The following is a 17,610-nucleotide window of genomic DNA, read 5'->3' as shown; positions in this document are numbered from 1 at the left end:
AAGATACATATAAAAGAAAGCTTTTACACATTTAGATATTATGAGTAATAAAATAACAACGTTAATAGATAAAAAAATCAAATAAATATATATAATTAACTATTAATGAATGAGGACAATTGTTGTTTATGTGAAATAATTTTTTTCATATTCATTATATTTTATTTGATGAAGAGAATATATAGGAAACGAATGAAAGAAAAATGATGATTATTTAATTTTTTGATATTAGAGACATAAAGTAAAAGATGAGAGGAAACTATTATGTGCATTTATAAAATAATAAATATTTTTCAAATACAATTAAATATGATAAAGTTAATGATTTATTTAGTAAGTTTTTTTAAATAAAAAATATTTTGCAATGATTTATTTTAATTTAATCAATTGTAAATATTTATTTATAAGTACAAGATACACAGAAAACTTTATGCATTTAGATATTATGAATAACAAAATAACAATTTTAATAGATAAAAACAATATAAATATATATAATTAACTATTAATGAATGAAGACAATTGTTGTTTGTCTAAATTTTTTTCATCTATTTCTTCATTTTCATCTCAAATAAAAAAAGAATTTATTTTTATATTGGATTCGACATTTGACCATAATAGAATATAAATTTATCAGAGAAAAGATATGTGTTTATAAAAAAATGTAAATGTTTTAATAAATATTAATTAAAAAACATACTTAATCATCAACAAATATTAAAATAAAAAATCATAATAATAAATATTTTTTTCTTTCAATTTAGTCAATTACAAATACTAATTATCGGAATGTTATTTGACAATAATCACATTTTTTCTCATGTTTGTCTATTTTGTGGTCTCTTTGGGCATTTTGTCCTAAAGTGTTTAGGCATGTTGTTTAATCTTAAAGTGGTGAAAAGTAACCCTAAAGATATATCACATTCGGTATTACTCCAACTATGGTGAACATATCATCTTATAAATTTCAAAATATTTTCGTTGAGATTTAAACCAAGGACCAAACATTTTTCACCTCAGTCAGTATTCTAACACTAGTGAAAAGTGATGTGATTTTTAAGACGCCCTTCGTAACCAGATATGTTCAACCGTTGTGAAACCCTTTTAACAACCGTGATGATAAATAGTATTGTAGTAGTGACGGTACACAAAAATAAACTAAATGGTATTTTTTTTTTGGAGTAGTCATCTTTGTTGGAGTAATTCTCCTTATAGTTGGCCCAACTACATTCTATGTTGTAATTAGTCTGGTAGTTTGACATGGGGATACACCAGATGTTGGTGTCCTCCTAATACTCAACTTCTTTACCCTTCCTTAACTTGATTGAGATTACTAACACACTTGATTGTCCTGAATTATGGGACTAGCCTGAGTTTGTTGTTAGCTTGACTGCCATGAGTTTGTTTAATAACTTCACTGTCCTGAGTGGATTGAGTAGTTAGTTTCATCTTACAAGTAGGTTTGTTGTGACCTACTGCACTTACTGCACTTAACAATTAATCCAAATATTCTCATTTTACGATTAAATCCATCAAATTCGCGTTGCTAAAGATTCCTTCTCTTCTTTGGTCTTCCAGAAATTTTTTTATATTTTAATGGTTGAACATCTGCCTATTATATCCTAACCCACAAATTTAATCCATTTATAGGATAAATGACATGATTCTACATCTCCATATTATATCCTAACCCACAAATTTTTCATTGATGTTATTACATTAACACATAGCAGGGCTATGAACTCCCATTTTCTACATGAGCATATCAGTTTCTTAAAGTTGAGTGAAAAAATTTCTCTTGCAATTTCAATGTGTCTTAACTTAAATATGAGTTCAGTTGACATCTTACATTATATTACACTGAATTAGTTTACATTAACAAATCCTACATTATATTACACTGAATTAGTTTACATTAACAAATGAAGACAAACATTGAAATATTACCTTACAATCCATAATTTGATGCATGTGCCTTTTAATGTGGGTAAAATATCCTTATTAAGTTTAGAAATCTCATCCTATTACTTGTCTATCTTTCCATCATGTAAGTTTTAAATATGCGAATGAAGATGCATTTATTTTCGATACAAAAACGAAGATGCATTTTAGTATGTGAAAAATATTGTAAGATTTAATTTAGTTTTTAAATAAATAAAGGTAATATTTAGTTTTTGAGAAAAATAAGTTGTAACTTTATTCATATTTATTTATATTTTATTTCATGAAGAAAATATATAAAATAATTACTTTTTAATAGTTTGATATTAGAGAAAACAAAAGTAAAAGATTAGAGGAAACAAGCTAATAGATTAATTATTTAATTAATCATAGATTATCATAATTAATTATTAATAAATTATATTATGACCAAATATTATTAAAACTTAATTATAAATGAACTATTTTGATTGAGTTTTATGTTTGAATGAACTGTGATGGGTCGTACCATTCACTTAAGTTCAATAAGAGCTCTTTATCCTCAGCCATTTAATTATTTAAGTAATATATAATTAGACGATTAAATACATTATGAAAACCCTAAACAACATTTAGAGTAGTAATTTTCTCATATTTACCAATCAATAATCGTCTCTTCATTCCTATAAGAAATACGTATTTATTATTCTTGATTGTTTTTTAATTAATTGAATAATATACTATAATTTGTGTCTACCCTATTCTATTTATAAATCTATCATAAACTACGTGTATTCCTAAAGTAACATAAATATTTTTAAGTTACAATTAAATATGATAAAGTTATTTAAAAAATTTAAATCATAATTTCCTTACAATAAATAAAATATTAAAAACAATAAGAAAATAAAAAATATTTTGTAATAATTTATTTTTAATTTAATCAATTATATATATATATATATATATATATATATATATATATATATATATATATATATATATATATATATATATATATATATATATATATATATATATATATATATATATATATATATATATATATATATATATATATTAGTGAATTTTTTTCTTCATTTTAATATCTTTTATTAAATAAATACTATTATTTGGTAATAGTTAAAATAGACTTAAATAGTCTCTTCGTCCCTGTAAGTTAGCGTGATTTTGAATTTGGTCCCTATATTTTTTTTTAGTCCCTATACCTCACTTTCTCTCGGCGTTAGTCTCTGAGGTTAGATTTCTGTTAAAAAAAGGTGTATGGAGAAACGGCGCATACGTGGAATTATTTTATATGTTTTATATTCAACAAATTATATATGTGGATATTCTTTTATTTCCCACCAAAAATGCAATGTTGTTCAGAAAATATATTTTTCTTTTAGTCCCTGTAAATTAGGATTTTGTTTGTTGGAAGAAAACAGAAACTCATGTTGTGGGAGGGAGGAGACGAAGCAACGAAGATGACGAAATGCAAATTTCATGACCTAGTAACACACGATCGCATCTCTGGAACTCAATCTCATCTATAATATCTTCTTTCTTCCTTCTATCAGTGAGTCAGCTCTATTCATTGTGTCTTCTTGAAACTTGCATGTTATGGAGTTCAGTTTAATTTTTCATTACGGGGGTAAATTAGATAGGGATTGTTTAGCGTATTACACAGGGGGAAATGAGCATGTTGTAGAAATAGATCCAGATAGGTGGAGCTTATTTGAAGCAACATGGATCGTGAAAGAGTTAACTGAACTTGAGCATTCAGAGTATTGGCTATGGTGGTATAATAGTGATGCTGATAAGTATAATAGAATGATTAGTGATAGTGATGCTGATAAGGTATATCAATATGCCCTGGTAATGAAATATGCAGTTCACATATATGTTGAACATAAAGGTAACGACAATACTGAAGAAGCTGGTGTAGGTGATTTTCAAGAAGAAAATATTGGTGGTGTGGAACAGGTTGGAGAAGACAATGTTGGTGGTGTGGAACAGGTTGAAGAAGACAATGTTGGTGGTGGTGAACATGTTGAAGAAGCTAATGTTGGTGATGTTGAACAGGTTGAAGAAGCTAATGTTGGTGGTGTTGAATAGGTTGAAGACACGGAGGATAGTGAGGATAGTGAGTTTGAACCTGATGGTTTATCATTTGATGATAGTGAGGATGAGAGGGATCTTGGGTTGGACAATTGCTTTGATTTTATTGAAAATCAAGTTGAAGAAAAGGGCAAAATAGGTAGGATAAAAGTTGCACAAGAAAGCACAAGCATACTCCAAAGAAGGTACCAATTGGTGTTGATAATTTGGGGTCATCTAGTGGTGTGGATAATGAGATGATCATCAACTATGCTAGTGATGAGCTTGGTAGTAGTGACCCTGATGCTTCTGATGGGAAGAAGGAACCAAAATATTCAAGGTTTAAGATGCACGATTTGGACAAGAATTGCAAATTCAAAGTGGGATTGGAGTTTGTATCACTTGAAGAATTTAAAGAAGCGATAATTGAATGGTCGATATTAAATGGGAGACAAATAAAGTATGTGAAAAATGACAAAGTTAGAGTAAGGGAAAATGTGGGTTTTTAGCACTTGTAAGTAAAGTTGGGAATAGGCACACACATAAAATGAAGAAATGGATTGGAACATACACATGTGGTAGGGTATTGAATAATAGTTATGGCACTTCAAAGTGGGTTGCAAAAACGGTGGCGGCTAGGATGGCATCTTCAGATGGTGTTAAGATTCGTGATATAATCTTTGAGATTATGAGTAACTTGTATGTTGGTATAACTATGAGCAGGGCATGGAAGGCCAAACAAATTGCCAAAAATCTTATTGAAGGTGATGTAGTAAAATAATATAACCTTCTGTGGAGATACTCTGCAAATTTAAGGAGAGTCAATTCTAGGAACACTTGTAAAATTAATCTGACAAGAGTTGGACAAACAATACAACCAAGGTTTAGCAGCTTTTATTTTTGCTTAGATGGGCTTAAGAAAGACTTCACAACATCTTGTAGGCCATTCATTGGAGTTAATGGATGTCATCTTAAGAATAAGTTTGGAGGGACTCTTCTTATTGCAGTTGGTAGAGATCCAAATGACCAATAATATCCCATAGATTTTGGTGTATGTGAAACTGAAACAAAGGAGTCATGGAGGTGGTTTCTTACCTTGCTTTTGGAGGACATTGGTAAAGAAAAGAGGTGGGTTTTCATATTTGACCAACAAAAGGTACTTTCATAACTGTAATGTTTTTTGGACTTATCCCTAATTATATAATATGTTTTAGTTTTCATACCTAACTATGTTAATTGTTTTTGGTTTTCATCCCTAATTTTGCAGGGTTTGATCCATGTCTTTGAAGAATTGTTTGAGAGGGTAGAACACAGACATTGTCTTAGGCACTTATATGCCAATTTGAAAAATAAGTTTGGTGGAGGGACACAGATCAGAGACCTAATGATGACAGGTGCAAAAGCCACGTATATCCAAGCTTGGGATGCTAAGATGAAAGAATTGAAGGAGCTCAATGTGAAAGCTTGGGAGTGGCTGTCAGGCATACCTACCAAAGCATGGTGTAAGCATGCATTTTCTTTTTATCCTAGATGTGATGTTCTTATGAATAATGTATCTGAGGCATTTAATAGAACTATATTAGTGGCAAGAGATAAACCAAAATTAACTATGTGTGAATGGATACGAAATTATCTCATGAATAGGAATGTCAACTTAAGAGAAAGGGTTTATAGATGGAATCATAGGATAATGCCTAGACCTAGACTTAGGTTAGATAAGGAAGTGGAACATGCATAGAATTGGATCCCTAACTGGTCTGGTGACACATTATGACAAGTTGAACATACCCATATCAGGAATAGTTTCATTGTGGATACATCAAAGAAAACATGCACATGTAACTTTTGGGAACTAGTGGGCATTCCTTATAGACATGTCGTCGCTGCATTAGGTTTTAGGAACCAATCCCCTGAAGATTTTGTTGATGACTATTATTCAAAAGATACTTATTAGAAATGTTATGGTTATAATGTAAGTCATATTAATTGACAAGACATGTGGCCGGAGGTTGACATGGAAGAGATGTTGCCTCCATCATATAAAAGAGGACATGGACGACCAAAGAAGTTGAGGAGGAGGGAACCTGATAAAGACCCTAATAAGATAATAACACAAACAACTTATTGTTGCTCAAGATGTGGTATACATGGTCATAATGCAAGAAGTTGTACAAGTCAAGTAGTTGACCCTGAAGCTCAAAAAAGAAAGGTATTGAACTCTCTAGAATTGATATGTTATTAATGTAATTGATATGTTACTAATGTTCTGACTTGATTGTCCAGAGAAAGCCAAAGAAAACAACAACAGGACAAGGACCAACTCAAACTGCAACACAAGAACAAACTCAACCTATTGAAGTTGAAACTGCAACCCAGGAACAACCATAACCAATTGAAACTCAAATTAATGTTGACCCTGAGTTTTAAATGCTTGTTGCAAATCATGCAATAGTATTTGAGGCAACTCAAACTCAACTAAATCTTGTTGTTAATGGACCAGTTGCATCTGCACCAAGTCATAGTGCACCAGTTACATCAGCTCAAGGTGAACATGTTCCATCTTCACAAACTGATGATGTACCTGACTATATTTTGAGTGCACCTATTTTAACAACTGATGATGTACCTGTTGCACTTGCTTATACCACCCCAAGAGTTCTTAAACCAGTTGAGTTTAATATACCATTTCACAATGATTTGGAATTATTCTGTTGATGTCTTGCACCTATAATATTCTATATTTTACAAAAAAAGAAGACATATAAACCAAAAGTTGCAAGAAAATTGGAGTTGAGGAGAAGTGACGGGACAAGGGTCCTAAGATGCAAAAACCTGAAAGGAGAAGGAAGTAATCAATCACAATCTATGGATATGGACAAGGCTCCATAAGCATCTTGTTGGTGTCTTGTACCTTTATTGTATTTTGAGACTAAAGTCTATACCCTTTGGCTTTATATAATTATGAGACATATAACATCATTATGGTTTATTTATGGTGTGTCTTTGTTGTACTTTGAGACAAAATTATTTGCCTTTTCCCTTTATATAATTCTTCTTTGTGGTTTATGTATGGTGTGTCATTGTTCTATTTTGAGACAACTTTATGTCTTTATGTTCTACAATATTAAGTAAACGCGTGAAATACAGTGATGACAAAGAAACATAACATTAAAAAACAGGGATATAATAAAAAAAGATACAAATATATAGGGACAAAAAATTAAAAATTTTAAACGTTCTGATTCATTCAATAATTTATCCTTATAGAAACGAAATTTAACAACTACCCTTCTTTTAGGGACTAAAACCAAAAATAAATTATAGACACCTTGAACATGACAACAAAAGCTTAAGCATTTTGGTCTTCTTCCTTTCGTTTTCCAACTTCAATTTCGTCTTATCCTTTTTCCTAGCTTCAAGATCTTTAATGATGCAACTTAACTCCTGAACAAACTCTGAGCAATTGCATCTGATTGAGTTTTTGTATTCCGTTGATGTGCTACGTTCGACTTCATCATCCCATATGAAAAGCGAGCAACCTAATCCCGAATTAGAACACTTCCAGAATCTTCTTTTAGGGTGTTTAGTTGAATTTGAGATAAACATCCTCATTGCTTTATTGCAACCACAAACTGGGATTTCAGACACAGAGAAATTACCTACAGATGATGTTGTCATGGTTGAATCTGCACTAGGTTTGAAGGTTTGAATAGAGTGACAAGAGAGGAAGAAATGACGAAGATTTGAAGAGAAGAAGAAGAGATGCAAAATTGTGTCTTTTTTTGGATTTAGTCCTTCTTTTTAATTCCCCTCCACTTGGTTTTCCACGTATTATCCCCATAAAATTATAAAATAATTTCATGTATGTGTCGTTTGCCCAAGCACCTTTTTTGTAACAGAAATCTAATCCCAGGGACTAACGCCAACAGAAAAGTGACATATAGGGACTCAGAAAAAAAAAGATACAAATACCAAATTCAAAAACACACTAACTTACACGGACGAAGAGACTATTTAAGTCTTTTCTTATATTTACCAATCAATAATCGTCTCTCCATTCCTATAAGAAATACACTTTTATTATTCTTTATTATTTTTTAATTAATTAAATAATATGCTATAATTTGGGTCTACCCTATTCTATTTATAAATCTACCATAAACTACGGGTATTCCTAAAGTAACATAAATATTTTTAAGTTACAATTAAATATGATAAAGTTATTTAAAAATTTTAAAGCATAATTTCATTACAATAAATAAAATATTAAAAACAATAAGAAAATAAAAAATATTTTGTAATAACTTATTTTTAATTTAATCAATTATATATATATATATATATATATATATATATATATATATATATATATATATATATATATATATATATATATATATATATATATATATATATATATATGTGTGTGTGTGTGTGTGAATTCTTATTTATCAAACACCAAAAATTAGGTTACCTTTAATATTTATTTTATTTTTTTGAATAAAGGATAATATATTAAAAAAAAGATTATAAAAAGGTGGGGGATTAGCCAAATCTCACTCAAAAGTATCAAAATCTATATAAAAAAAAGGCCAAATCTAGTATACTTTTTTATAAGTCATTTCTAATACCAATTAGTATAGAGTTAAAATAAGGGAAAGTCATAGTTGTGCGACCTAGATTAGAAAAAAAAATTGAACCACTATTTTCTTCTCAGAAAGTATGAGAAATTATGAAAGACATATCCATTAAAACTTTGATGTAAGAACACCACCTATTACGGAGATGCCAAGGAACCCAGTCAAAGTTAGCAAAAGAGAAAGTTTTGACCACAATCATAGAATCAAATTTCAACCAAAGATACTTCCAATCTTTATCTCTAGCGATCTCGATGCTATGAAGGACACCATAAAATTCAAGGAGCGAAGAGTTTCTCTAAGTGAGAGGTTTTGCAAAGGCTAAAATGAAGAGGCCGACATTTGACCTAAAAATTTCACCACACCTATAGAACCATGAGTAAAAGAGAATGCCCCATCAACAGCTTCCTTCTCCATCTTTTTCTTCCTCTGAAATCTTATCAATTGAGTTCTTGACATCGGGTTTTTCCTCTTATAATTACTAGGACCATAAGAGTGCCTTTCTGATACCTGAAAAAAAAATTGATAGGTCATTGAAGAGTCTCGACCTGTTTCGACATTCCTCCCCCTCTAATTCCCAAATTGCTCATTTCCAACATGCCTCGACCACCTCCCTTAGGGAGTATTCGACGTTGGCACGTAAGTGCGAGGTTTGCCTCTTTGATGGTTAGGAAACTGCTCCTTTTTCCGAGGGACTACCTCTTGTCTAAATAGAATTCAGACTTAATCACTATATCTAAATTTGTTTTTCTGTTTTTTATCAATTAATTCAGGATATAATCGATATATATATATATATATATATATATATATATATATATATATATATATATATATATATATATATATATATATATATATATATATATATATATATATATATATATATATATATATATATATATATATAAAGATCAAATGACACAAAAGTGTCAAATTTAATAACATGACATCTTCGATAACTCTTTAGCACACACTCGTATAACTAAATCTATCATTGGATTGAAAGCTATTATCAAAAGTTTTAAATAAAAATAACATCTCCGATAACTCTTACAAAATTTTAACAAAACCGTTAATTTTGATCTTTTTTTAACGTATCAAATGATTTTCAATTGATATTAAATTTTATAGAGATGATCTATATAATATCTTTCAATCTAATGGTGTATTTTATTATACAAAATGCAGTAAAGAATTATCGGATGTATAATGTTATTAAGTTTGATACATGGTGTCATTTGATCATGATTATATATATATATATATATATATATATATATATATATATATATATATATATATATATATATATATATATATATAAACGATGGTAAATGCCCACAGAATTAGATTTTCAACCGGACATAGCTTCCCATGGGGTCCTTTCTGAATCACAAGCACTAGGTACCAAAAGCAAAACAACACATCATTAAATGCAAAGCAATTTCACACCACTATATATTGTTACTCTGCAGTAACATGTTTAAATTTCCAAAGCTCACAACAGAAACTTAGAAAGTGATCCCATAAGAATAAATTCTGTGACTCTGATAAAAACAAAGGTAAAAAACAAAAGGATAGTTATAACAAGAGGCTCTTGAGATTGTAGGACATTACAAATTTGTAACATATTACAATGTAAGGTACACAAATAAAACCAGATAATTTGTACGTCGTATTCCTAGAATAGACTCATCATGTTCTGTGAATAAGATTAGTTGGAGAAAGAGATCAATTTAGAATATGAGATAGAGTTTTATGGCCCACAAATTTTACCAAAATATAGTCTTGTTATGATCAAATAAAGGAAAGGATGTTCTTTTAAGTTGATTGTGACTTAACCTTTATTTGGCACATGAAGGCCATGTTACTCTTGCCTCCCAAAATTGACCTGTTAAGATTTGATCATTCCAACAATATGAAAACACCTATGTCTAGTCTACTCTATCTTTCTAGTGTAATGTGAAAATGTAAAATGTGTTATGAGTTTCTGTTTTTGTTATTTTCTGTTGGTGTTATCTGAAAACATGTTGAATCAAATTTGGAGTGTTTAAAGCAACACATGAAGGTTTTTCTATAATTGGATGGAGTTCTTGCTAGTGATATGGTGGGGATGTAATGTAAAGATGGAAATGTTTACAACCAATTGTCACATGTGATTGTTAACAATGCCTCAATCTCAATAGTTTAAAAGATAAAGATATTAGTCTGCAAATCTTAATCCTACCTCAACTGATAGAAGTCGGTATTGTTATGTTAAATTTAACGTCATATTCGAACCTTGATATTTCTAGTGATTATTATGACATCGGGTACATCAATTTATTCTCAAATTGAAAAGTGTATATGATATTCAATTTCCATTGAAAAGTGTATATGATATTCAATTTCCATTTCTATAATTATTCAAAGTATCTTTCAAGTTCTTTCATAACATAACCTTAGTATTAGTTCAATTGTTTCGTCTAATGCCGACCGACTCTTTATATTGAAAATGTTCACAACAATCTTAGTTAGACTATGTGTCCTATTGTTGACAAGGTTGTTAAAATCGAGATTTTATGAAGAAACTCGAACTATTTCATCTAAAAAGTCGGTATTAGTTTGTAGCTTCTCCTTTTCACACCATTTCAAGAAATTGAACAGCAACAAATTTCTATCAGTCTATAAATTCTATCCATGCAATCTTCATCAAGACATTTTCCCATCTCTTTCAGCCAATTCTTGTGTTACTGAGTTCTTTAAAAAAGTGCATTATGAAGACTTTTCATGAGATCATTCAAGTTAGTACTACTCTGACTATGATTAACAATAATTGAGTTATAATTAAGAAGATGGTAGTTGCCTCTATTATATTTTTGTCTGTTTCAGACTTTCAGTTTTGTTAAGACTCATCCCTATCCAATTAACTTAAGCCTCTGTCACTAAATTATTTAAGCAGCAAACAACAATTTCCATAGAGTGCTTTCTTCTTTTGGTTTATAACCAAAAATATTAATGTATAATAAGTCGAAACGTCCTTCACAACAAATGCAGAACATAAGCCAAGCTCAATTTTAAATCGGGTTTCACGCCGATTGGAAGGTATAACTGACGTGAATTCAAAAACTTTTCCCACCGTCAAACATAAGTTGAGTTTCCCGCAATAAAGGAATCTTAATCGTACAATTGTAACGAACATTTCCCACAGTCAAACATAAGTCGAGTTTTCCACAATAAAAGAGTCTTAATCGTACAATTGGAAGTGTTGTAACTGACGTGAAATCAAAAACTTTTTCCACCGTCAAACACAAGTGGTGTCCTTCAAAATTACACTTTAAGAATGGTTTCTGCAAACGTTACGATAAGTTAGCCCAATTAATAGCTATGGTGGAGATTCGAACTCAGATCAATAGACTACTAGACCTAAAAAAATGTGTGGCCTACAAGTTAACTTCCAAAACTACAGGAGGTTTTTAAGAGAGGTTGGAAAGTAGGTCCCTTCATTATTATTCCAAGTACTAGCCAGAGTACTAAAGGGCCTTTCCTGAATTCACTCCTTGCCTCAATTAAAAGGGCCCTTCCTTGGTGAACAATTAACATCCATACATCGTTGTACCTACTGTCTACTTGTATATCTTGGTCTACTCATTGCACCTACATAGAAGAACCTCAACATATGAACCTTACTTGTGGAATTACAAAACTCACCAACATTAAACGGCTGAAAATAATGGTACTTTACTTACTTCAAACTACTATCTCAACCACTAGTATATTTATTACTCATTTCATGTCAATATGATATAACAGCTATACTGAATGTATATTTATAGTCAACAAAATAGACAAATTGAACTTGTTAATCTTATTTGGCAAAGGGGCGGAAAAAATGAAATGAATTACTACATTACAACTGAAGAAACAGCTTGCTGATGAGGATGATTTAATCAACCATTCAACAGCATTCTGAGTAATTAGCAAATAAACCTCAAAGTCCTAATTGTATATCTATTGGTCAGAAGAAGATTTAAGCTGCTGCTGCTGCTTATGTTGTCCATCTATCAGAGTTATCTGTCGTTTGAGTTTCGAAATATGAGTTTGAACCTGTGTCATGGAAAGTATGAAATAACTATCAGTTGGCAACACAATTTTGTTACAAGGTTAAGATGATATGAATATTCAAAGTCTTGCAAAAAAGTAAAGCATATTCCCAATTTTAGCAACAAAGTGCTGTCAATTGTGGATTGTTATAGCAGCAATTTGACCACATTTTACTAAATAGCATATTGCAGAACAATGGTTGTTTGTAGGAATTCCGCTACGCTTGCTATAGCAGATATTTAACAACAGCCAACAAGAAAGTAGGATTCGGCATCTCGCAACTTAGAATAATGGGGATACGTAAGTGACACTAAGTAGCTTATTTGGGCTTTATCTTATGACATAAACCCTTGTGTAAGTGTTTGAGGTAACTCATGAAAAATAGTTTATGACATCCATAAACTATTTTCAACTTATTTCAACAAGATACACATAATAGCTTATGAAAACAGCTTACACCTTATATGAAAGTTAGTTTAACCAACTCTCTTCTTTATATAAATAACTTATACATAAGTGCTTATATTACATTGTCTACCCAAATGCACCATAACTCGAGCAATCAACGACGCATTGATAAAATACAAGGAAAACGATATCACAAAGAGTTTAGCAGCTTATTGACAATGGTCAATGATTTGGAGAAATGAAAATAAGTTCCTCTACATAGCGTGATAAAAAAAATTAGAAATTAAAAAGCAAGTGTATGTTTGGTTCCACTTTTGAAAGGGACAAAAGTGACTTTATACATGTTGTACTGATACTGACATGTTTCATTTCCTTTGAATAGAATTGATTCTGCTTGAAACTAAGATTTGTAACTTTTGAGTCTAACGGTAATACTTATATTGAAATTCACTATTCAACCTCACTTTTGCCTGAATTTACCCAAACATAATTCACTTTATCTTCAACTCAATTTTAACCATAATCAATTCATACAAAATCAATTTTCATCACCACATAACTAAACATTTTCGATATGATAAGAATTCGGAATATTCATACCCCGCCTGCCCGGCATAGAAATTATTAGAACAAACATCACTGACCCACAGGTGATAATAATGGATGTGAGAAGCAAATCATTTCATAATGAAGAAGCACGGGTGATATAGTACGGTATTACATAAAACTGGAATAAATCATGTTAATTTGCATATACAAAATATTTCATGTCTCCTTTCTTAAAAAGAAAATCCTTAAATGAAAAACAAGCACAAGTGAGGTGGTAGTACAAGAAATCTGTATTAAATAAAACTGGAATAAAGCTCATTTGCATATAAAGCATCTTTTCTATCTTCTCCCTGATCGCCCCTCGTTCTTTAGAAATAGAACTAAATTATTTAGTTACAAACAAGAATCCATGCATGCACAGGTTAGTATAACCAAACCAATAGTCTTATTTGAGATTTGAGAACAGTTTGTAATAATAACTCAAAAACAATTCTAACTTTTCACCCTTATTAAAGCTAACTTATTAATATACATTTTGGTTTATATAAAAAAATATTATTTAAATTTTAAATAAAAAACAAATAGGTACTATATGTTAAAGTGAGATGGAATTGTGTCACTGTCAGCCACCTCACCACTTAAACGGATGGATTCTAAACAGAAAAGCATAAATAGAATTTCTTGATATAGAAGTTAACAATTTTTGTAGGGAATAAAACTGTAAAGCCTCTATTCCCGTACCGTACGGAGACCAAATTTTTTTAAGCGCATTTATTAGTTTAAAATTGCATTACAATACAGTCTTAATGTTCATGCCCTACATAGAAAATTATTAGAACTACCTAATCCACAACAAATTGATGATAATTGATGCCATAAACAAATCCTTTAAAGATCAACAAGCACAAGTGATAATACAAGATAACTATGAAATATTTTGAATAAAACCATTTAGTCACAAGAAAGAATCCTTTACATACACAGGTCAGCACAACCAATAATCATACTTAAGAAAAATAGGGTGCATTCTATTCTAATAATACAAAAGAATAATTCTTTTAAGTTAACTACTAATCACAAAAGTGGGCCAAACACACATCGTGCAAACGAAAAATACATTCAAGTATAGAACAGAAGTTTTGAATTTTTTAATGACGACTCTTGATTATATGTTTTGAAATGTAGAGAAAATACTTAGAAAAGAGCGCGTGATACAAATATACAAAATGTTTTTGATAAACGATAACCATGGATCAAAACCATAAAACTTGATTTTGTCAAATTTCTCTACAACGAGACTAATTAACAGTAACAGGTACACATATATAAATATTTCTAGGATGGTAACTACAAACAGCAAACAGGTGCACATGTATGACACAAACTTCATTATTAGTAAGGATGCAAACAAATATTTGTTGTAAATTGTTGGTTCAGATTCAAATAAATGCATCATCAGGGCCTCCACAACAACTTTGACATCCAAAAAAGTTATATACTTTAAAGTTTTTGAATAAGATATTAAATTATATCATCTGTACCTGCTGACGAGCTGCTGCAAGCTGTAAGAGTTCATCTGCTTCTGAGAAATTCAGGAACCATTGGCTTAAGGGATTATCTTTGGTATCGCCTTTCCTCCTTTTACTTGCATCTTCAACTGGAACTGCATTTATATATTATAACACTAATAATTAGGAGGAGGTAAGGTAAGCCCAGGAGGTAATTATAACACTAATAATTAGTGACTAATTAAAATCAAATGTGGAAAATGAAAGCTGTGGATGACTATGGTAATTGCAAAGTAACATACTAGGAGGAGGTAAGGTAAGCCCAGGAGGTAATCTTGGCAAGTTCACAACTGGGTGATTCTGCAGACGAGCTAAGAAAGCTTCAGAGGGATCGGGGAAAACTACCTCATCATAAGATTCCACAACAACAGGCTTCTTTGTGGACATGGAACTGTTTTCATCCTCTGGATACAACTTCAAGTGATGATATCTGTATATATATTACACTTCAATAAAACACAAGATTCAGAAATTATTTTGACATTGACAAAATATGGTTTGCAATCTGCATGATAAATAACAGTTAATGCCAGATATATGATCATGTAGTATACATGTATCATATGATTCGTATCATTAAAAGACATTAAACATTCTAGCATTGGAATCACGTAGCTCCAAGCTCTAATGAAATATAGCACAATACACATTATTTGTATAATCATCTAAGCTTATATGATTCCATTGCTTGAATGTTAAGGAGTGGAACCATTACAATATTGAGGGTTCTATCCCCACCCACAACACCAACACTAACATTTACTAGCAGACTAACAATTGCCACAACAAAAACAACCAAGCCTCATCCCACTAAGTGGGATCGGCTACATGGATCAATTTCCACCCTAGTTTTCTATCCAGGACCATACTTCTATCCAAACTACTGTGTCTATCTAACTGAACTAAGCAGGGCATAGAGCCACAGTCCACACTACCGCGGTATTTTAAAACTAAAGCACATTGTTGATGATATGTCATCTGTTGAAACATACTATATTTGAGACTTTCTCTACCCTTAATAGTACTTTTGATTTTGAGCATACTTTTAACATCTACACTGAATCAAGAGATCAAACAAAAGGCTAAAGCAACTCGGTTTTCCCCATAAAGAGGCAACCAAACCAGCTACTAAATCAAAAGCAACATCAAACGACTCACAAGTTCAAAGGCTTGTCACAAACATCACTGTGGAAATAAAGTGTGATTGCAATTTCAAATTCTCCCCATCCTGCCTCCGACAACTCAAAAGGAGGTGCATCCACAACCCTTGTGGGATTATTGAAACTAGTATGCAACTGAAAAACAGCACGCTTTACAATAACCCCCAGGTCCTCGTTGGATGCTCCACGAACATATATAGTCCATTTATGTGATTGATACCTTAAATAAACATAAACATTGTCACCTCAGTACTTCATTTGCGAAGAAAAAACCAACAATTGAAGGCTGCATTGTATTTGTAGGATACTTACTCACTAGCTTTTTTGCCAAGCCAAAATGCTATGTTTCCATACACTATTGGAACACTTATTTCTACATCTTTGACTTTCTTACTTGAATTCTACACAAAACCCAGAAATGGTTAACGCTTATATAATCAAAATTAGGCTAATTCATTTTCCCTTATACTTCACATTCTTAAATCATTAACAAAAGTTAACACTCTGCACAGTCATTTTAGAGATTGTTCCAAATTAAAGCTTCGAATTTTAATAAAGCTGCAAGCTTTACTTGAATAATGGGATTTCATCTGAACCGAAACAAGGTTACCTTCTTATCGTTGTCTTCGGATTTGCCCATTTTGGTTCGGAGAGATATAGGGATGGGACCACTAAATTCAGGCTGATCTTGACCGTGCTTTTTCGAGGATGAACTGTTGGGCATATCAATTTGTGAATTCGTCACGGAAATCGAATGTGAATCTGAGTATCTGGTTCTAGGGTTCGTCTGTGTTTGCGAAAATTACACAGAACAGTTCGTGTGTTTTACGATGTCGTTTAACACGTGTTTGTGATCATAGCCTAACGGGCTGAGCCCAAATATGGGCTTATTGTAATCCTAAATTTTCGAATCTCTTTTTTAATTTTACATTAGTGACATTATCGGGTTTTTTATCCAAATAATCCACTTTTTCAAGGAAAATCCCAAAATATCCTGGTTTCAAAAAAAATCCCAAAATACCTCACTTTTAGGAGGAGTCGCCAATTGAATTGGAGACTCCTCTTAAAACTTGAATGGAGGCGCCAGTTGGATTGGCTAGGGCAGGTGCCCTAGCCAATCCAATCGGCGCCTATGTGTAGATTTTAAGAGGAGTCGCCAATTCAATTTGAGACTCCTCCTAA

At 31.2% G+C, this 17,610-nt stretch overlaps 1 protein-coding gene across 1 annotated transcript; it reads right to left on the bottom strand.

Moving 5' to 3' along the window:
- Positions 1 to 12,398: 12,398 nt before the first annotated feature.
- On the bottom strand, positions 12,399 to 17,288 carry LOC127106218 (transcription initiation factor TFIID subunit 14b). The gene is made up of 6 exons (XM_051043515.1): positions 17,039 to 17,288; positions 16,741 to 16,829; positions 16,427 to 16,648; positions 15,511 to 15,698; positions 15,242 to 15,363; positions 12,399 to 12,746 (listed from the first exon to the last, which is right to left on the bottom strand). The coding sequence occupies exons 1-6, from the start codon at positions 17,150 to 17,152 to the stop codon at positions 12,651 to 12,653; spliced, it is 831 nt and encodes a 276-aa protein (XP_050899472.1). The 5' UTR covers positions 17,153 to 17,288; the 3' UTR covers positions 12,399 to 12,650.
- Between the last annotated feature and the right edge of the window lie 322 nt (positions 17,289 to 17,610).

This window comes from Lathyrus oleraceus, chromosome 7 (assembly GCF_024323335.1).
Source record: "Lathyrus oleraceus cultivar Zhongwan6 chromosome 7, CAAS_Psat_ZW6_1.0, whole genome shotgun sequence".
Classification (NCBI taxonomy): Eukaryota; Viridiplantae; Streptophyta; class Magnoliopsida; order Fabales; family Fabaceae; genus Lathyrus; species Lathyrus oleraceus.
Note: the sequence above shows the minus strand (reverse complement) of the source record. Positions and strands in the feature narration are given on the sequence as shown.